Raw genomic sequence first — 22,028 nt, 5'->3', positions numbered from 1 at the left:
CAGTACAGAAATGAAGCCCAACAATGTTTTACGGTCCGGTGGTTTCAGCCTCAGATATGTCATGAGAGACATCATGACAGAGATGTCATGACAAAAATGAATGACCAACAAAACATTTTTCTCCTTCATTTCTGTCACACAAAGCTGTATGTAACGTGTCTCGCGGTTAGTATCATGGTTGCTAGGCAACCTGAACAGTGCGACGAAGCGTATACCGTCCCATTTCACAAGCCTCTCACTTCCGCACTTCTCGTACTTATAGTGCGCGTACTTCAAGCATGCAGACCCTGAATTGGGACACAGTCCAGGTGTCTGTATTGGCTCCACAGTTCTCAGGAAATTCTCAGGAAGTTCTCAGGAAGTTCTCAGTTCACATCTAGTCAGAGTTTTGTATTCTGTTTTTGCTCCTAAGTTCTCAATAAAACAGTTTTTTTTTTTTACCTTTTATTTTATTTACCTATTATTTCTGTATATTTCTGTCCTAACCTGCCTGTCGCACAGTGTATTATGACAACTGGGACATGTGGAGTCCCTCAGGATTCGATTTTCAGGCCACTGTTTTCATTCTGCAATCTTGACCACCTCATTAAGTACACCTGTTTAACTACCGTGTAAAGCAAATGTATAATCAGCTAATCACATCATCATCCCTGGTAATGAATGTTTGAGTTTGTCCACTAAATCACTTTAAATCCACCCACCTTTACACTGAGTTTTGTAAATAGAGTGCCAATAGCCATTTGATATTTTGCTGGCCACTCTTCTCCACAGTTCTCTAAATATATTTAAGATTAACTGTCAAGGTGGTTTCCTGCTATGAACTATGGGATTTTCTCCTTTATTTTTGCCAACTCCTTGCCACAGCAATATATTAACAGGCAGTCAGACGCTAACAGAATTTCGATGTGCGTGTTTGTGTGCTCCAGATAACATTATGTGAACAGGCTTATCTCGGAAATATTTACTATTGCTACTCTGGGACATATCGCCCCTGACAAGCCCCAAATGTTTTTCAGAAATTTTGAGAAGTGTGTGTGTGTGTGTGTGTGTGTGTGTGTGTGCAAGCTGACAACCCCTAGCTGCCAATGACAAGCTTCAGTTTCCCCTAATGCCTTACTTTAGGAGAAAATAGCTAAAAGGCCATTCTATCTATCTATCTATCTATCTATCTATCTATCTATCTATCTATCTGTCTGTCTGTCTGTCTGTCTGTCTAACCAGAAGCAGGAATAATACTGCTCCTTACTAACTGCTATAACGGTGTATACATATTTATGAAACATTCCCTCTGCTCCTGCTCGTAATATTGCAGCCATCCCATAATAAAATAAGTATCTTTTCCTAATAAAATTTGCAATTTTAATTAAAAAAAATGGATTATAACCACTGTAATCTGTGCATGCATTCAGTTATTAAAGCATAAAAACTGTTGGTGTGCTGCTGGTTCAGATTCTGTTCCTATTTGCTTCAACATTATGCACGGATTTTTACCTCACCAGGTATTTTGTATTCTGTGCGAAGCTCTGTTTTGAAAACTATTGTGAGCACACACACACAAAGTCCCACAAAAACCTTCACCTTTGTGACCAAGAAAGGAGTTGTTGAAGGAAACAAAGTTGCTGACTTAAAAACTGTAATTGCTTCTGAATTATATTGACACCTGCGCTTCCTCTCTGTCAGGATATTGCTACCATGCAGCTGTGTGCCAACAAGCTGGATAAAAAAGACTTTTTTGGCAAGTCTGACCCCTTCCTGGTTTTCTACCGCAGTAATGAGGATGGAACGTGAGTGTTGACATTTGGGGTGGGCTCAGACCTCAGGCACACACACACACACACACACACACACACACACACACACACACACACACACACACATCTCTCTCTCTCTCTCTCTCTGTCTCTCTCTACATATATATATACACACACACACACACACACATATATATATATATATATATATATATATATATATATATATATATATATATATATATATATATATATATATATTAGGCGTGCAACGATACACAAAATTCACGGTTCGGTTCAGTTCGATACTTTGGTGTCACGGTTTGATATTTTTTCGATACAAAAAAATGTTCATGCCTTTTTAATTTGTCATTTATTAAAATTATAAATATATATTTTAACTCAAAAGTACAGTTTTTAAATTTAATGTTGCTGAAATAACAAAGTAATAAAAAAAATAATCTATCTGATCGAGAAATCACTCATCTTTGGAAAAGAGAGTTTATTACAGAGAAATGGCTCTTTCCAAAATAAAAGCTATACTATACGCTTCTTCTGGGCTATATTCTCAGCAGCATATTAAACATATCAGGTCCCCATAAGGAGAATCATGTGCTAACGGCTGTCTAAATGACTCGGATAAAGTTTGTAGCATGCGTGCTTGTTGTTTTTGTCTGCTTCCACTTGTCTTTGCACTAGGATGATGTCAGCATAAATGTGCAGTCATATTCATTGTGTTCCCACTAGTGTTGTCAGCGTTAATCTCGTTGAAATGACGTTAACGCCACAACACAGCAAATCTCCGTTAACGAGCTACCGCGGATCGCCCCGTGCGTGGGGCTGGACGGCCAACACGTTAACGAGCTAACTGCGCTAACACACTAGTTCCCACCAATGTAATTGAGCATTGCATGGCACATCCAACATACTGTTTTACTTTTGTCCATGACGCGCTTACCTTCAGGGTCATACTTCACATGAAAACCAAAATACCACATCTGAATGAGGGTGGGGGAGGTTCAATTTGCCGTGTTGCAAGGAGAGCTTAACTTCTGTCTAGCTTGCCCTGCTCTCAGTGAATCTGCGTTCGACTACTCCGCCTAGGCTGCACTGTCGAGCGCAGATCCACTGAGCGCTCAACACAGACAGCATCGTCAGAAGGAAAGTTGATAAAATAAATAAAAAATTTTGTATTGTTCGATACATATGCGTACCGAACCAAAAGCACTGTATCGAACGGTTCAATATCGATACGAGTATCGTTGCACCCCTAATATGTATGTATGTATAGGGGTACAAATCTCTGATTAGCAAAAAAATCACATCCTATTTGAGATTGTAAAGTTTTAAATTCCAGGACATATTATTATTACGTATATACAACCTCAGTAATGAACAGTAATACATGGCATCTTATACCGTGATGTTATTCTTAACAATTCTACGCCAAAATCTCTGGCTCTATTCCACAGCATGACTTTTACCGTCTTCCTTCTCTCACCCCAACAGGTCATTACAGATGGCTGCCCCTCCCTTTCTTCCTGTTAAAAGGGAGTTTTTCCTTCCCACTGTCGCCATAGTGCTTGCTCATAGGGGGTCATGGGTTTTTTTCTGTATGTACTATTGTAGTGTCTGCCTTAAAATATAAAGTGCCATGAGGCAACTGTTGTTGTGATTTGGGGCTATATAAATAAAATTGAATTGAACTGAATTCAAAATATGGAAGTAGTGTGTAAAAAACTAACTACACCCTTAGTGTTTCCATAAGAATTAAGAGTCTAAGCCAGGTGGTGGCAACGTGGTTATGTGAGCATGAGCAACCATATAAAAGCAGAAGTTTTGTCATTTTGGAGCTCTGGAGTTTTCAAGTGTGTGTTAATGCACTGGTAAGGAGGAAAGACATCAGCAATGATCTGACATCATTTCATTTACAAAATTTAACACTCTTCAGCCTGTGGGGCTGCGAAATAATGACTGTTGCTCCAAACCGCTTCCAGTACTTATTCCCAAGTGGTGCTGTGTAGCAGAAAGCACTCAATAAGTGCTACTTTCAACTGTGAAACAGCACACAAACACATTATTAGTAAAAGAAAGGTTATGGAAGGTGTTCTGTGAAGGTGTTTCATATGAAGACCACATTTAATAATACCCATTGTCACATCTGGTTCACACACTTATTTTCCATACAAATCAACTTTGCTGCACGTACACTTCTGACTCGAGTTCCACCAGAAGTCACATTTGTTTAAGTTTTTAGATCGCTTCGACTGCTGTGCCTTGGAGAGATTTTTGTAGTAATAAAATAAAAAACAGGAAGGAGAAGAAAATAAAACTCTTCTGTTATATCCTCTGGATATTCTTAAGCAGACAGAAAAAATATAAAAGCTTACAATGCCTTTTGCTCAATTGCAGAGGAAGGAATGGGAGATTAGTGGGGGGATCTTCACTGGTACAAAAGGAGCAGTATAAATGTTCTTTCCCTTTTTGTTCCTCATGGCTGATTTTTTTTTGCTTGCAGGTTCACCATCTGCCACAAGACAGAGGTGATCAAGAACACACTGAACCCAGTGTGGCAGTCCTTCACCATTCCTGTTAGAGCTCTCTGCAATGGTGACTATGACAGGTCAGAAAACATGATCAAATTTAATATCGAGGTATTTTATGACTATTTAGAAACCTTCAGAGATCTTCCATGTTGTAAGCTATTTGTTTTCTCTGGGTAAAGTAAGAACAATCGGGCACAGATAGACTTTTAAGTGGATGACATCGCCTGTTGCTGGGGCGGTCAGAATAATGCCAGCAGTCGGTCGTGGTGTCCCAGGGACCAGCACTGGTGTTATTGAGACTGACCTAGTTTGAAGACAGCCCTGTGTTACATATTCAGTCATGCTGGACCATGCTGAGCATTTGTTAAGCCACTGACTACAGAAATGCACAGTGCCACCATTGCTATAACAAGGACTCCTGTCATAAATCTGACAGATTTTTGTGAATTCATCACATTTTATATTTGAACCACTTTAAGCCGGTTGATTTATATATAACGTTTTGTGATGTTTATCAATATTTGAGACTTTCTAGCTTTATGTAATGCTACAGCTATTGCTGTAATGCTAATGCTACAGCTAATGCTATTGAGGAAAGGCTGGTTGGAGACCACAGCACAAACAAAATTGTTGTGATCATGTGCAACAAACTTTCAATCTTGTTGCCTTTAAAATATTTTTCTTCAAAGACAGAGAACAGATCTGAGACCATTTGCAGTCATTTGCAGTCTTCAAAGGGACTTTGCTTTGTTAGGACGGAGATAAAACTGGAATTAGATGGAGTCATTGGCTATCAGTCTTTTAACAATTTGTGACTTAATGGGGTGAAATTGGCAGTTACATGCCTGTTTGTGACAGTATGTCAAAAACACGGAAATTCACATTAAACAGTCCAGCCAGGACCTCATGCATTTAAAACAGAAATTCAAAATAGTTATATATTTATTGCAAGACTGCAATTTAAGTGCAACATATTAGTAACTGATTCTATAAACATTTCAACATCTGAAGAAAACCTGCAGAAAACAGTCATAGACGTAAATGAATGGTCGTAAAAGTGGGACTGTTCGTGACTACAAGGAAAACTCAAGAATCAACATTTCCACATTTAAAATCAGAGTGAAGAATTCCATATTACAACAAGTTGATAAGTTCAAATTATTTGGATTGCAAAGTCAAAAAAAGCTTTCTTTGACTTAGCAAAGATTTTAGATGATTGATAAATTTCCTTCAAGTCAAAGTGATTCCTTGATGACTATATACATATCTTCATGTATGGAAATGGAGCTGGGACAATAAATAAGAAAACTGTAGACACCATTAACTTCCTAAGACCCGAACTCTTTCATGGCATGCATTTTTAACTTCTCTTTGCTATTTGGACTGATTGGGACCTGATGAATGTAAAAACAAAGAATTACCTGATTTGTTTTACCTGATTTTTGTTTCTGAGAAAAATCAGATCCACATATGAGGACATTTGTTTTAAATTTCGATAGGACAGTGGAATGTCCTCGTAAGTGGATATCAGGCCCTTGTAGAGCAAAATTAAGTATTTTGGTCTAGACAACCCAAAATGTGATGTCCACATATGTGGATGCCAGGTCATAGGAGGTTAAGGCAGCAGAGAAGTGGTTCGTCAGCAGATGATGAGAATGTCATACATGGAAAGACTGACTATTGAAGAGCTTTTCAAAAAGAGCAAAGACCAGAAAATGTCTATGTAAAAATGTCAGAAAGCAAGATTCTTTGGACACATAATGAGAAGCGACTTTGACTATGACTTTGTACATGTGGAAAAATCTAAGGCAAGAGAAGCAAAGGCAGAAGAAGAGAAACCCAGACTGGAAAAAGAAAACCTCGAATATGTTCCTGCACTGTTTGACTGAAAGAGCACCTTGGAGGACCATGGCCACCAATACCATTCAGCAAGGCACTTACGAAGAATGACACAGGCACTTGCTTTTCTATAGGACTATAACAAGGATACAAAAGGTCGGCAACCAGTTGAGTTTCATTCATTGGTGCAGACTTACTGAGACAGTTTGAAATGTGTGAATAATCTGAGGTTAAAAATGACATTGCTGTTGTTTGGAGACAGGGAGACCTGTGCAGTTACTTCATAATAGAAACCAACAACCTCTGGACGACCAGTTGGTCACCACAACTAGTTTTAATCATTCACTGAATGTGAAAAAAAAATCACTGCAATTTACTGGGAACTGACTATTTGTCCTAGTTGTGAAAAGGAGGGTGCCATAACAACCAACTGAATGGAAAATGTCATTGGCTCCATGCAGATCATAAATAAGCAGCTCTCTGCTAGCTGTGGTGCCAAACAACATGCAGCACATTTGGCTGTTCATGAAGCTGAGATGATGCTTCCAAGGTTATATGTGGAAATTTCTATTCATTTTTTCTCTGAAATCTGAAATTGAAATTGAAATCAGCTCTATCTGCTCCTGATATGATGGCGTAAAAAGTATTTTTTTATTCAATCAAACATAATTTGAGGTTCAAGTTTCTCACAAAAAACCCACGGCCTTCAAAAATAATATGTGCTTGTCTGTTTCAGAACTGTGAAGGTAGACGTCTATGACTGGGATCGAGATGGAAGGTAAGAGCATTCGCAGATGAGCACTCACTACACCTTCAGACACTGATCCCTCGTGTTAGAAGGGAGTGAAACGTCTTGTTTACAGTCTGTGAGACAAACTTGGTGGTGAAGAGCTTGAGGGGTTTTGACACAATGTGCTACAAAACTTATGCTGCAAGGACAGATAGGCCTGATTTGGAGATTAATAGGAACAATTCCATATTTGACAGTTATTAAGAAAGAAAAAAATATATAGCTCTGTAGTTCAGATGAAAAAAACGATTTATGTAAAAAACATTTTGTTCCTGCTTGCTTTTCTGTGTGGGTGCTGTCTGCTGTAGCCATGACTTCATCGGCGAGTTCACCACCAGTTACAGAGAGCTGTCTCGGGGGCAGAACCAGTTCAATGTCTATGAGGTGAGACACAACATGGAGATGGCTTGTTATTTCATACCACCGTCATCATATAAAGACCTCGCAAATCCAATTTAGGTGATTTTAATCTCTAACAACCTCGAACCCTCACAATGGCACAATTTTTTTCTAAACTGAAAGATTGGATTTCAAGTGATGAATGTAAAAACAAATAAAATGAAATAAAAAATGTAAAAGAATGAAGCTGAAGGTTATGAAACCTTCAGCTGAAAGGATAATTTCCGGAACATATAAACAGACAGGTAATTGAAAATACAAAGTCGTGTATTTTTACATACCTTGTTATGACTTTGGCATTGTCACAATAATATATGGATTTAGCATATGCAGTAATGATTTATTGTCCATAATTTAAAAAAAAGTTTTCACATTTATAAGGTTGCATTGTGCTAACTTTGTATTCCTACCTGAAAGAGAGAGCTTCCTAGCTAGTGGGTTAGCACTGATTCCCACTAAAGGACACTTTTCATATATACAGTATAACAAGTTCCATCACATTTGTACATTGATTTTAGAGTATCACAGAGAGGAGGGGGTTCAGCTAGCATAAACAGCACTGATTTCCAGAGTATGTAACAAGGACACGTACTACTGCACAACTGTGTTTTGTTTCTAGACTTCTAGATTACTGTAGGAGCTAGACTTCCTTATAGTTTTATGCTATTGAGCAAAGGTTCTGTGGGGAATAAACGCACAGAGAATGTATCATCACATTTGCAAGGGCCACAATGCATTTGAAACACAAAAGAATTGGTATTTATAATATAATATGATCGTCACACAATGATACAGGTAGTTGCCTGAGGTAGAATCAAACCAGGGCCCTTATATTAGCCCTTTAACATATGAGTCCCTTTCTCAACAAACTGAACCATCTTGGTGGTCCATTGGAAGCTTTTTCACTCATTTTTAGTCCAGTCCTTTAATCCTTTAATCCTGCCTGACTATTTTCAAAGAAAGTTTTTTGTTTGTTTGTTAAGCTACTTAACACTGACCTATGAATCATTCAAGCACAAAAAATGCACCTGGGTCATTCCTAGTATTTAGTGCCATTTGAGTCTTCATGATAGAAGCAAGTGCACTACACTACAAACTCCCCTATTGCACAGCCTGACACATAGTATTTTTGCGCCAACAAGGTGATTCACAATGAGCTGTTAGTGAAAAATTGGCTGATATGCTATTTGTGGTATACCTCGACATGGTGTGCAGTGTGTCCTTAAAAATGTTGAGGAAGCTGGACAAAAGAAGAAGTGACGTACCTAAAAAAATATATCTGCATCACAAAGTCATGTCCTTAAGAAACAGGAAAAAAATCCAGCAAAGACTTAAGAGATACATCTGGCACGTCATAGATCCGTCTTCTCTTCACCAAATCCTCATCAGAAATGGTCTCAGTGGAAGGGTGGATGCCAGGAAACTAAGAAAGGGAAAAAGGGAGAAAGGGCTGAGGTATGCCAAGTTACACAAGAACTGGGCTGAAAATCAGTGGTAACACCATCCAAATTTAAAAGTTTCATTTCAAGTTGTTGTGAATATTCATGAAAGAGGTCAGTAGAGAGATGCAGCACTGAGTGTCTGTAGCTGACTGTAAAACACAGTGGAGACTCTGTGGCTCCTGTCAAAGGTGATGAAGTCCAGACAAGCAGATTTTAATCAGCCATGGGATGCACTGTTAACATTACACCAGTATACGCCATGAAATAAATAATATCAGTCATTACACACACACACACACACACACACACACACACACACACACACACACACACACACACACACACACACACACACACACTCACAAATAAAATAGAAACCAATAAATGTGTTGCATTATTTTGCTGGAAAAATCAACAAGCGCACACTGAACTGACAAATCTATTATTGCCCCCAGCTTATTCAAATCTCCTCAGTAAAGATGTACTTTGTTCCAGCCAAACAAATTAATAGTAATGTTGCAACATAATTACTGGAAAACCACGTGGTCTGAAGGAGAGAAAAAAACAGAAAGCTCTTTGATGAGCTTTATAGTGACGGACGTGCACACGGATGTTCTCTCAATTCTCTATACACACATCAGATCGATTTGTAGGCTGCCACCATTATCAGCAATCTGCTGAATTATTCATGTTCATTTTTGCACTTCATTTTAAGCTATAAGGTGGTTTTATGGAGGCACTCATCATCACTAATGTGCTCTTTCTGTCACGGGCAGGTTTTAAATCCCAAGAAGAAAGGCAAAAAAAAGAAATACATCAATTCTGGAACTGTGAGTGCACCCACGTCACCCATAACTGCCTGTCATTTCCTCTGTATTGCTATTTACTGATGTCTTATAGAATCATATAGTAGTATAGGTATCATCACCTCTTACATCTGCTTCTTTTCACTGGCTGGCCACCTGTTTAGTTTTTTTGCCTGGCCCTGGTCCCTCTCCCACCGTCCTGTTCTGTTTATCGCTCTGTATGCGTTTTGGTATGTGTGTGTTTGCCAGGTAACACTGCTGTCCTTCAAAGTGGAGTCTGAGTATACCTTTGTGGATTTCATCCGAGGAGGGTGAGTAGAATAATAATTAGCCCGCGCTCACAGTGAGTGTCAACAGCCACCATTTTGAGGGTTTGTGTCTTTGTGCCAGTATCTCTCAAGATTATGTTTCCCAAAAGCATCATGCTGAGCACCACACTGAGCTCATATTGGCTTTGAAAGGGTGAAGCTTTGAGGAAGTCGGTGTTTGCAAATCTTATTTGTAAATAACTAATTTATTCAGTTCATTCACTTTTAATTAGCAGCTCTATTTGTTTTATCTAATTAGCGCTTCAAGATGGTGAAGGGAATATTGTCCTTCCATTCTAATTAGCTAGTTACCGAGACCGAGTTACAGCTTGTCGTGTTGGTAGAGTTGTGTGTTCGAAGGGTTTGTAGAGTGTTTGTCAAGTGGGCTAAAGTGCGTGTTACTCTTTCATGTTTCTTTTTATTTTATTTACCACAGAACACAACTCAATTTCACTGTGGCGATAGACTTCACCGCGTCTAATGGTAAGTCACTGCCTCACAACCATTTTGCTTTATTGTGATGTGTGCACATATTACTTTTTTTTGACCTACCAAAAAATTTTAATACAATGTTTGTGCCATTCTTTGGTTTTCCCAGGAAAATACTCCTCTGCACTTACACCTATTAAGTAGCACCTATTCGCATGCTAGCAAGCAAAACTAATGTAGGGTACATGGTATGAACTTATTCTTAATATTTTGGTTTTGCCCTTGTTGGTATGCTCAAAAGCTCATGTGAGCATTTGCAAAGCAATACTTCACAGTATGTTGTGACTACGGTCTGTTTTGCTTTGGTTATGATGTGCTGCTAATCTGTAGTTTGGCGCAGGTCAGCTGTTTCTACTGGATTCGATTCCTTACGTTAACCAAATCTAATCACCCACTCAATTTAGCTTCCTAACTGCAAATATTACTGCATAATAGCATTATTATTGTTTTTTAATAATAATATGAACTTACTTATATTGTATGGTATTACCTTCACCTCCAGCACTACTCCCAGGAACCTTGGAGTCCGTTTTGGCTAGGACATGTCCTTTAACTTCCATATTTAACAAAGAACTATGACTGCCTTCTTTTATCTGCACAATATCGTCAAAATGAGAAGCATCCTGTCTTAAACAGATGCTAAGAAAGCATTTGGTACTCTAGGTGGGACAACGCGCACTCTCTGAGTACAGACTTGCGATTCCTGGAGTTTCCAGAAGTCGAGTGGAAACAGCTTCCAGTTTGGGTTTAGGAGACAGCAATAAGGCTTTAAACTGTACTTGTTAATCAAGTTTATAGTGAGGGCTGGATCAGGTGACCGTTAACCATCCCTTAATGGTCCTGCTGCTACAGGCTAAAGCTGAATGGAGGCTTCCCACAATCCAGTAAGCATCCATTCCCCCTCCATTCACTCCCCATACACTTATATATATTACCTTTGCATGTCTTAAACTTGTTTTTGTCCTGTTTGTGCTCTTTATGCTTCTCTTTCCCTTCCTCCCCATCACTTGTGGCAGATGGCTAACCCTCCATAAGTCTTCTGACAGAGGTCTTCCTTCCCACTGTCATTAAGTGCTGTCCTATAGGGGCTCATGTTATCAAAATATAAAACTATTACCGGTGTTGGGGAGTAACAGAATACGTGTACCGCTGTTACGTGTTTAAAATACAAAATATGAGTAACTGTATTCCGTTACAGTTGCCGTTTAAAAAGGTGGTACTCAGAATACAGTTACTTTCTTGAAATACAGGGATTACACGGCGGTCTTTTCCTGTTTCATATGTTAGGCTGTCCCCTCTCTATTTTTGGTAATTCCACGCCGGTGGAAACCCAAACAAAACATACATTAAGAGGCTCTAATGCTCAACCTTGCGGCCCATGTCACCTCTACTTGCACAATGAGGTGACAAAATATTTTTTTAAATTATTGTTCATAAAATGATTTAATATGAAGGCAATAGGCAGAGTGTTACAGGCATAGCCCTAAAGAATTTAGCCTCGTGGGCAGTATAGTCCAGTTGTAAGTAAGCTATTAAGACTCGACTGTACACTGTGTTCGTGTTTTCCTCCAAAACAATAAGTTCAGTTGGAGCAGCCTTTCAACGCCTCTCTCTGTCTCTCGCTAGCAAAGTTGACCCAGACAACAAAGTAAAGCTAGTTTTCGGCTATGAGCCCCACACGGAACCCGCCAGAGGTCCCTTTACTACGGTTCGCAGCCGCGGACCTGTTTTATATACCTACTGTTACTCATTTATGTTAAGATTATATTAATATTATATTAATATTAATATTATATTAAGATTTAAAAATCTAGTTGGTATTGGTATGGCGAGTAACCTTCAGTAATAGTAATAAATCACACAGCAATAGTACATTCATGTAGTTATAAAAAGCTTGATAACATATTAAGTAATCCAAAGTATTCAGAATATGTTACTGTCATTGAGTAACGTAACTGAATACGTTACAAAATACATTTTGGGGCATGTATTCTGTAATCTGTAGTGGAATACATTATAAAAGTAACCTTCCAAACACTCACTATTACTTTTAATCAAACTATGTAGTCCCTCGCAATTGATCTGCCAAGTTTGAGGTAGATCAGATGGACAGGTAAAAAGATGAGAAGAACAGACAAACAGACATACGTGGATTTATTTGTGACGATGTTAAAAAGCATTTTTACACTGTCTGTTCTTTTGGTGTGAGCATTGTGGAGATTCCCATGCTTCAATCAAAAATATATTCTACTCCAGGTGCTCTTGACAAAACTGTACAAGCTTAAAACAGTTTAGTTTAAAAGCATTAAGCTGGAAGTGGTGGTAAATGTGCAAATCAGCTGTATTTAACAGAAGTCTGGATTCAGCACGAAGCTTGATTGGCTCTTGCTGGGGAAATGATATATGAGAAATGTGCCTTTATGCTACTTAATTAGCATGCTATTCAGTTATATCACCTCGTGTTTTCTCCTAACTGCAGTCTCCTCTGTCTGAAACTGTGCTTTCTGCTGTTAGACACAGCAAAGGTATTTCTTTCCCTAATATAATTTGACCCTTCACCTTTCATTGGCAGGTATACTCAACTTCTTGATGGTGGGTGCTGGATAGATTGTTACATTAAGGCTCTTATTTTCACATGATGGAACGTGCAGTCAACCGTGCAACGTGCACAGGGAATGGTGAATGTGTCTGGTATTTTCATGGCCAGAGGTGCACCTGCAGCGCAGTTGGGAGCTTGATGGGATTAGGGGGAATACATTATCAGTGGGTGTGTGGGGAGCAGGCATCTGTCGTGGATAATCAAATCACCCCCCCATACCCCTCCCCTTCATCCCCTTTAAAAGCAGGGCACTCTTTTTAGAATGGAAGAGAGAGTCCAAACCACCTTATCCCAAGGGGGCAAAGAGAGAGCTGTCTTTTAGTCACATTCTGTGATCTTTATATGTGTGCAATAATTACAGCGCTAGCAATACCAATGCATTTTCTTAAGACATTTAGCATGATTGCATAAACTCTTTAATTCCCCATACAAAATCCTGTTTCCGTGAGTCTTTGATTTTCCAGAGATAAAAAGTGTCTTCTTTCCCTGCAACTATCAGATTTTACTGGTACACCCACAAGTCTTTACATAATTCATCACAGCCATAGCCTGTCTCTGTTTGCTGCATCGGGAAAACCTGAAAGAAGGAGATGAAACATATGGTATTTTCTTGGCATTGATCATCTCATAGTTTTCCACTGGTGATTTAGTGTTGCTTGTATTTTGCAGATGAAAACAAACCAGAGAGAAGGAGGCACTGTTCACTTCACATTGTGCTCTGTGTGCATGTGTGTTTCCTCTTCTAAGGTAACCCATCCCAGCCCACCTCCCTCCATTATATGAGTCCGTACCAAATGAATGCATATGCCATGGCACTGAAAGCAGTGGGAGAAATTATCCAGGACTACGACAGCGATAAGCTCTTTCCTGCCTATGGCTTCGGTGCTAAGCTGCCCCCCGATGGCAAAATCTCCCACGCGTTCCCGCTGGTAAGAAACACACGCACAGTTTAAATGTAGAAGGCAAATATGCACAGTTCATCTGTGGCAGGGTGTGCTGGACTAGAAGATGCGGCCGTGACACCAGCTGTTTGTACAAGTTGAGAAGTTGGCTCATCTGCCTGCCAGCAGGAATCTCTCAGGATCCGCTCCACTTCCTCCCGGCTCCCTCCCGAGGGGACAAACCAATAAAAAATCAGTGGCTATGAAGCTGAAGTACCTACCTGTGCTGTGAAAGTATTGATTGCTGCGGTCTTACAGAAGTGCTTCAACAGACAGGACAACTGCAGGATTTTTTTTTTTAAAAATAGGAAAACTTCTTAGAAATAACTACTACTTAAAAAAAATGCATTCATTTTTCTTTGATTCTATTGTTTTCTTTCTGTAACAATGTTTTTTGCATTTAACTGATCTCACTTCTTATGATCCAGAGTGTTTTAGCTCTTTCAGTTTGAAGACCACAAGGGCAACAGTCCTTTCCATTAAAAAATGTTTTTTTTCCCCCAAAGACACTGCAGTGAATGCAATCACCGCATATAAAAAGTTGGCAAGGGGAATCTGGCTGATCAAAGTGATTTAACATTTGGCATTTTTATCCATATGCCTTTCGTCACGCTGGTTAAAACTGGTTAATAACGGGAACAGAGACCTGACAGTTTCCCATCTGTTTCCAACCATGCATTTTTGGATCATATGTCAAAAAACTAAAAGAACAACTGAAGTTCTTGGACCTTGTAACCACTGAAACAGCAGCGTGCTGGTGATGTTTACATATATGCCAGGATGGGAGAAAAGTGCAGATTGTTGTATGTATTATTTACTATGTTACTGGTTGGAATGTTCCTGTGTAATATTACTGTTTGGAAGGAAAAGGACAAGAAAGTAGTTAGCATTTAAACATTTACAAAAAATGATGAGAGCGGATTAGCTAACATTTGCTAGCTCTTTAACACTGGTCCATCTGCTGTTGGTTTCAGGGTGATTATAGTTAGTGTTGTGAAGTAGTAGTGACAAAGGAGTAGTATTTTGATGTCCACATAACATGTAACTCATCTCCAGTGTTAGTTAAAATATTCCATCACTGATAAAAAGGGTGAATGTGCAGAATATAACACGCAGTGCCATGACTCCAGTTTCACAAGTCTCAGGCATCAAATCTGGTCAAAAATGACTTGCAGGTAGTAAAAAAAAAAAAAAAAAAGAAGTTTCTTTTGTCCTTCTGGTTTCTTTAAAAATGTGACATGATGTGGAAACTTTGAATAGAAAATATCTATCTGTGCTCATGTTTCATGTTGATGAATGCTTCAAGGACAGAGTGCATTTCCTAACATTTGTATGTGTTTTTGAAACCTTTAAAACTGGATACTTGCTGCTTGTGCCGGAGCTGGGCAGCTATGTGAGAAAGTAGCCAGTTTTTTAGTTTAAAGAGTGAAACTGACTCAGGTTGTAAATGTGTGTACTCTCTTTTTAAATGAGCTTCATCACACAGTGATGAATCTAATCAGATTATAATCAGTTAAATGTAGATAGATTTGATTTTATCAAAGCTGACAGCAGCATATCCAGCCTGTGTACAATATTTAATATACACTATATGTGCACTGCATACTTCATAAGGGCAATGTCTGCTGTTTGTTGCAGAATGGTGACAATGATAATCCAAACTGTGTGGGCATCGAGGGAGTCCTGGAGACTTATTTTCAGAGCCTGAGGGCGGTGCAGCTGTATGGACCTACTAACTTTGCACCTGTTATCAACAAAGTAGCAAAGTAAGTTTGAAGGTTTGATTTTGATTTTTTGATTTGATTTTGATTTTATTGATTAGCATTCAAATTCAAATCTCAGTGAAAACAGTGGAAAAAAAAAACAAGATGGATGTATGCGGTAAAATATTATATTTTTAAGTAGTAGGTGTGCGTAGTTACATCAAATTAGTTTTTAATAATTGTAAATCCTGGAGAAAGCTATGAATTTGAGTAGCATTAAGATTATATATATATGTGCAATGCTGTTTGTGAAAGTTTGGAGGTCAGAAGTTTAGACAGGAGACAGCTGTGATGAGGAGTTAAATATCATTTTTTTATACAGGGATATATAATAATTAAAAAAATCTTTATAATCTCTTATATTAAGCTGCAAAAAACAGTAAGTCTAGGCTCCTGGGCTTTGTAGCTCTATGGACACCTATTTGGTTCATCGCATGTATAATTTGCGCAGCATGGCATTTTTTAAAGTTGAAATGAGCAGGGGAATTAAGAAAATCTGGTATTCTGATGTCCTCAGTAAGTACCAGTACTGATCAATCTGATGTTTGTACATCATCCTGGTGTTATCTGAAATCTGATGAAGGCAATAACAGTGGAGTCAAAGACTAAACAAATGACAAAAAAACATATTGTCACTTTGTATCAATATTTTTTATGACTTTGACACTTAAACACATTCAAAAAGTAAAAGCACTGGAGACACAGGAAATGTGTAAATCTTTTTTTTTTTAGTATTTCAGAATTTCAAGGTTAAGATTCTTTGTGCAAATAGCCGTTATATATATCCTGCATCTTTATTTCTGAAGTGGTTCCTAGATGTGTTACAAAAAAATGGGAAAGAAAAAGATTTTGCTGCCATAGTAAATTGCATGTTTTTGCTCTGGTTGTTCGAGCAGAACAGAATGTTGGACGTTAAAACTTACGTGCACTGAATGATCAGTTGTCATTTATATATCCCACCCTGTGTTGGAATGCCACCTGCCAAGCAGCAGAAGGCATTAAAGTGGTGCTAAGAGAGTATAAATAAAAAACTCACATACTCACAAAATCATCCTAGCAGTATGCTACAATCCCATTTATTAACACCACACCCACACACAATTACACACAAAGGCACAGAAACACTGACTGACACAGATTTATACTGTTTTCATCAACACAAAACAGGGAAGTCAGTGGTGATAGATTCTTCCCTCTAACAGTAAATTCACAAGCAGCAGGTAAAAAACACACGCAGACACATCCAGCTTGAAACTCATTTGACTTCATATCGAGTTAAAGTTGATCTTTAGCGATGTGAGTACATACTCTTGTTTTGTTATCATTCCCCATGATGGACAGGGAATGAAGAGCAGTGGAAAAATGAGAAGTGCGGTTGCAGGATTTTAACTTTGGGGTGCTTGTTATTATTAAAAGGTTTCTGGCTCAGGGTGTGAGTGGATGGGTCGCTATGCTGGGTGAAAGATATGAAGTCCACTTTTTATTGCAGTAACTATATATAGTTTAAGTCTGTATTGTGTTATAGCAAGGCAGGATTGTGTAAGAGAAATAGTAGTCATTGTCAAGCATATTTTGCTAACATTATCCACCATAAACATCGGTCATATTAGGTATCGGCAAAACTTTAGCATTTATTTATTTTTTGTTATTAAAAAAAGTTATTTATTAGTGTATCCCTTTGTAAGCGCTACAGAGCCTAGTCCCACATTAGCATCTACTTTAACATAAATAAAGTAGAGATTAAAATAGAAGCTAAAATGCCTTATTTCACACAGAGGATGAATTGAGGCTCAGGATAATATAAATTAATCTTTTTTCTGTTTCTCAGCTGGTAGAGCAGGTCAGCTACTAACTGGAAGGTTGATGGTTCGATCACAGTGTGCTCCAGTCTTTATGGAAAGTATCCCTGGGAAAGGACCCCCATGTTTCTCTCCATTGCATCCATCGGAGTATGAATGTGTGAGGAAAGAGGATGTTAGATAGGAAGCACTTAGAAACAGCGTAGAATGGGTGAATATACAAGTTGTGTAAAGCGCTTTGAGTGCTCAGATAGAAAAGTGCTAAATCAGTCCAAACCAGTTCATTTACCATCTACAACAGAAAGTAGAAAACGGGCCATTTAAGTGGTCTTTGTGTCCAGGCAAGCTGTTTGAAACTTTCAAATCTATTATCAGTTCAAAATGTGTAAAAAGAAATTTCTGAAGCTGACATTTTCAAGTTTAGTGTAATTCATGATTTCAATTCAAAAGAATTTATATTTTGCATTTATATTTTGAAACTGCAGTTTCCTATGGGACTAAGGCAAGCATGTATCCAACAGCAATAGTCAACATGGCAGTAATTTAAAGAATGGATGACACGTTTTATGACAGAACGATCACTTTCACTCTGGTACTTTATAATTGTCTGTTTTTGCATTTGACTATTTGATTATTATTTATTAATGTTCTACAGGAGCATTAATAATTCTATATAAGCTCTCAATAAATTTTGTTTTGTCTTTTTTGACAAAGCTTGAATCAGTCTCGTCTGCAGCTCATTGCCCCGAAAACAGACAGGCCTTCTTATGTTTTCTTTGCACAGATTATTAGCTTTAACCTGTGTATTTCTATGTGTGTGTCTATGTGTGTGCGTGGGTGTCCGTGTGTCTGTCTATGCACATTCCCCAGCTGTGCAGCAGAGATTACAGATGGCTCTCAGTACTTTGTCCTGTTGATGATCACAGATGGAGTGATATCTGACATGGTCCAGACCAAAGAGGCTGTGGTCAATGTGAGTAAACAAACACCACATGTATACAACTCCCTTGCATGCATGTGTTAAAAATTAAAGCTGCAGGCGTACTGATGAATAACAGCCCTCTGTGACCCCACTGACTCTCCTGCATGTGGGGTGAAGATAATGTTTTTACATTGTTTGGATAAAAACGATTAGCATTCTTTGGTAAGAGCCTCTAAGTGAAGCTTTTCTTGAACAGAGGGGAGTTTTTTTCATCTTTATTGACGTAGTGTTTGAAGAGGTCAGTAATTTCAGTAACCCATCAAATTAATTTTTAAGCAGTGTTTGGTTGGGTTCTGAGGTTTCTCAAAGCACACAGTGTAGAGCATTAAAAGCAAGCTCTCTGTTATTGTCTTCATCCTAATTACCCATCACGCAGTGCAAAGTAAATTTCTCAGGTCATTACTTTAAATCACAAAATGTAGGCTGCTGCATCAGGTTAATAGCCTCACCCAAAACAAGATAAAACGTTTAACAAGTGTGAATCAACATTTAATTTCCTGCTTCTCACCCGTGGCTTTAAAAATCTAATGAGTTAATGTGGATCATCTTTCCTTTTGTCTGAACAGGCGGCATCACTCCCTCTTTCCATTATCATCGTAGGTGTTGGGCCGGCTGAGTTTGATGGTAAGTGTTTGGGTATACTAACAGGGTCTATTATTTATTTTATGGCTAAATGTGAAGGTGGAAAAAAAGGCCTATCCTGCCTGTTTCCATGTCACAGTAGATGATTTTCCATCCATGTTTTTATGCACATTTTCAATTTGCCCATAAAAATTGCAAAGAAGTTTTTTTGCCTCATAGAGGTGGATGAATGCTCACTCATTATGTGACAGATGACCAGCCCCTCAGCAGCTGAGCCCTGGTAATTTGCTGCATGTCGTTCCCCTTCTCCTCTTCCTCAACAGTTCCTGTCTGTCTTTACTATAAGATGCCTGAAAAAAGAAGCAAAACCCAACCAGTTATAAGCCTTTGACTGAAATCTGTATCAACCTGTCTCTTTGCTCCTCGCCTATCTTTTTGTGCGATTGCTTCAGACTCACCATAAAAGCCCCATGACATTTGAGAGATTGTGAAAAAATGAGAGGCAGCCAGCAAGCTCTACCTACCGACCAATATTTCATAGGTTTTTTTGTTGTTTTTTTGGAGGGTTACTTGTTAGATAATGTGACAAAGGACTTCAGTTACTCTATCATTTCTTTTGGACAGCATTTTCTTGAGAAAGCTGTTTAGCCTCCTGTGCGTCCCAAATCTCAGTGCTAACCTCGTTACGCTCATACACTAATTTGCAAATTTTGCATTGTCATGTTTTTAAGACCTACTGTTAATAATGCCATCATCTGCATCAACTGGTAATCAGCTACATCATCAGTGGCCTCGCCACTGTGTGGAACGTTACATAACATAATCCTCATGTGAAAGAAATAGCACTCGCGATAGCCACAGCAGCTTTATTCAACATGTTTGATAGAGCTGTCTTTACTCCATGCACTCTATGTGCTGCTATTGTTTTGAGCATTTCTTACAGATAATGGCATAACAGTCATTGTTTTGGTCTGCTGAATGATACGATGCCTGGTAGTACACACAAGACTCCATTCTGTAGGTATCTGAAGAGATTAGAAGAGCTGTTCGTGATGCAAGACCTGCACCTATGAAATCACATCGTCTTTTAAAAGTCTTTCACCCAGTCTTTTTTGTTGTCCTGCTAATTCTAGTGGTGGTGCTGTTTCTTCTCAGCCTCATATGCACACATCCCGAAAGCACCAGCACACTCACTAACACATACATAATGTATGGGATCATGGCTGTTGAAACACTGGGGAGTTAGACCTCAACAGTTCCTCTTCTACATCTCTCCAGTAGCTATTACTGTGTGTCATGTGTCTGTGTCTCTATTTCTGGTCTCCTCTCTGCTGTAGTGTAACTTTGAAAAAGAAAAAGCATATGTACAGTTATACAAAGATTTAACCTATTATTCTCAGTCTGTGTATAGATTTAGGCAGTTCTCAAGTCGTCTCTCTCTAACTCTTGCATTAGTGAAAGTAATGATTGTCCAATATTAGTTAGCTCCAAGTCCAACATGATAAGCTCAGTTTTACTAGTGATACTAGAGCAATTCTGCATTTCAATGCAGGATTCAAAAGAGAACTACAAATCAAGCTTTGGTCTCATTTATAATGAGCTAAAGAGACCTTACCTTCACAGACCTGAGCTTGAAGATAAGGTACTGGCAGCCCTCATTTTCTGGCACATTTGCTGCTACAGCAACAGGAAATAACTCTTTCTCTACCTTCTCTCTCTTGGAAAAATACTTTTTTACCCTCAGCTACAAAAGACAATGCACAGTGTTTTTCTTCCTCTCTCTTTTTTATGATGCACCCATAGCAGCTTGTGTTCAGTAGAGCTGCAGCTTGAATGATGTATGCTTGTAAATTGTATGTGGGTGTATAAATAGACATTGAAATACATCTGAATCAAACACTTAGGGGTTAGAAGTCACTCAGATACAGATTTCTTTTAAGCGTGTTACCACTGCAAGCAGCATTCTATTGGACAATCTGGAGCGCCTCAAAAGGACGCGGAAGGGTACCTTTAGCATTACTATGAGACACCTTGGGCCGTGACAAATCGTAGGTATGTTAGGCGTTGGGAAATAAAATGCTCTGTATTTTTGCTGGTGTCAAATGTCAAAACAGGTCAAATTTGACCAGAACACTAGGTAAGGATCAAATCTCTAATTATATTTAATTATATTTAACAGTGTTTTGTGTGCGTGCCCTATGAGCGTCTCCACAAAACAAGCAAAATAAAAAAAAAAAAAAACCCCACTAATAACACTAGATTAGGTTTTCTTGAAACAAAACAACAAAAAAGTCAGACTTTGTAATGTCAGCCTCCATTTTTTCAGTTTTTCTGTTTATATGTAATGTCAAAAACAAAGTATCCAATAGTGAGAAAATAATATTTACCTTTGGCTTTACTCCAAAGAAGGCATTTGTTGAGTTAAACGTTAATATTTATCACCAAAATGCACATAAAAAACAGAGTAGGAAAAGTTGATTGAGTCACTGAGATTTTGTTTATTTTGTTTGAGCACGTGTTTGTATGTGTACATATGTGCGCATGTGTATGCAGTGTGTAAATGTGTATGCATATGTATATATAGCTGAGCAAGATCTTCCCACAAGCACCGTGCACAGAATAAATCTGAACTCCAAACACATTTAATAAAATTCAACGAGCCTGACTTTGGAAAGGCACAAAGATGTGGTGTTTTATCTGACAAACAGCACTTGAATTTTGCTTGTCTTGATGGAACTCGAACAGGAAAAGCAGCTGTGTCATAATTGGTTCTTTATGTACACCAGCTCTTTCTGCCCCCTCCTGAGAAAATAGCTGAGGAAAGTCAATGGACTCAAGTGTGCAAGCAGCTTACAGCCCACAAATCAATGAATGACTTTTCAGTGGGAACTGTTTGCGTGTGTGAGTGTGTTACTGCTCGACAGGGTGTGACAACATAAAGTCTCCTCATTATGTTGGACGGCCCATTATTTTCTACTTGTTTAAGGAATCA

At 38.6% G+C, this 22,028-nt stretch overlaps 1 protein-coding gene across 1 annotated transcript in view; it reads left to right on the top strand.

Moving 5' to 3' along the window:
- cpne9 (copine family member IX) overlaps nt 1-22,028 on the top strand; it is a 118,204-nt gene that overhangs the window by 84,898 nt on the left and 11,278 nt on the right. Inside the window, exons 8-18 of the mRNA XM_080898304.1 lie at nt 1,681-1,784; nt 4,270-4,374; nt 6,873-6,914; nt 7,235-7,310; nt 9,544-9,597; nt 9,823-9,884; nt 10,318-10,364; nt 13,717-13,898; nt 15,549-15,676; nt 18,343-18,445; nt 19,021-19,078. Coding sequence (XP_080754430.1) covers nt 1,681-1,784; nt 4,270-4,374; nt 6,873-6,914; nt 7,235-7,310; nt 9,544-9,597; nt 9,823-9,884; nt 10,318-10,364; nt 13,717-13,898; nt 15,549-15,676; nt 18,343-18,445; nt 19,021-19,078 — 961 coding nt within the window. The remainder of the gene's footprint in view (nt 1-1,680; nt 1,785-4,269; nt 4,375-6,872; nt 6,915-7,234; nt 7,311-9,543; nt 9,598-9,822; nt 9,885-10,317; nt 10,365-13,716; nt 13,899-15,548; nt 15,677-18,342; nt 18,446-19,020; nt 19,079-22,028) is intronic.

Source organism: Rhamphochromis sp. 'chilingali', assembly GCF_963969265.1.
Source record: "Rhamphochromis sp. 'chilingali' genome assembly, chromosome: 12".
Taxonomy (NCBI): Eukaryota; Metazoa; Chordata; class Actinopteri; order Cichliformes; family Cichlidae; genus Rhamphochromis; species Rhamphochromis sp. 'chilingali'.
The sequence above is the reverse complement of the archived record's forward strand: the minus strand, read 5'-3'. Positions and strand labels throughout refer to the sequence as shown.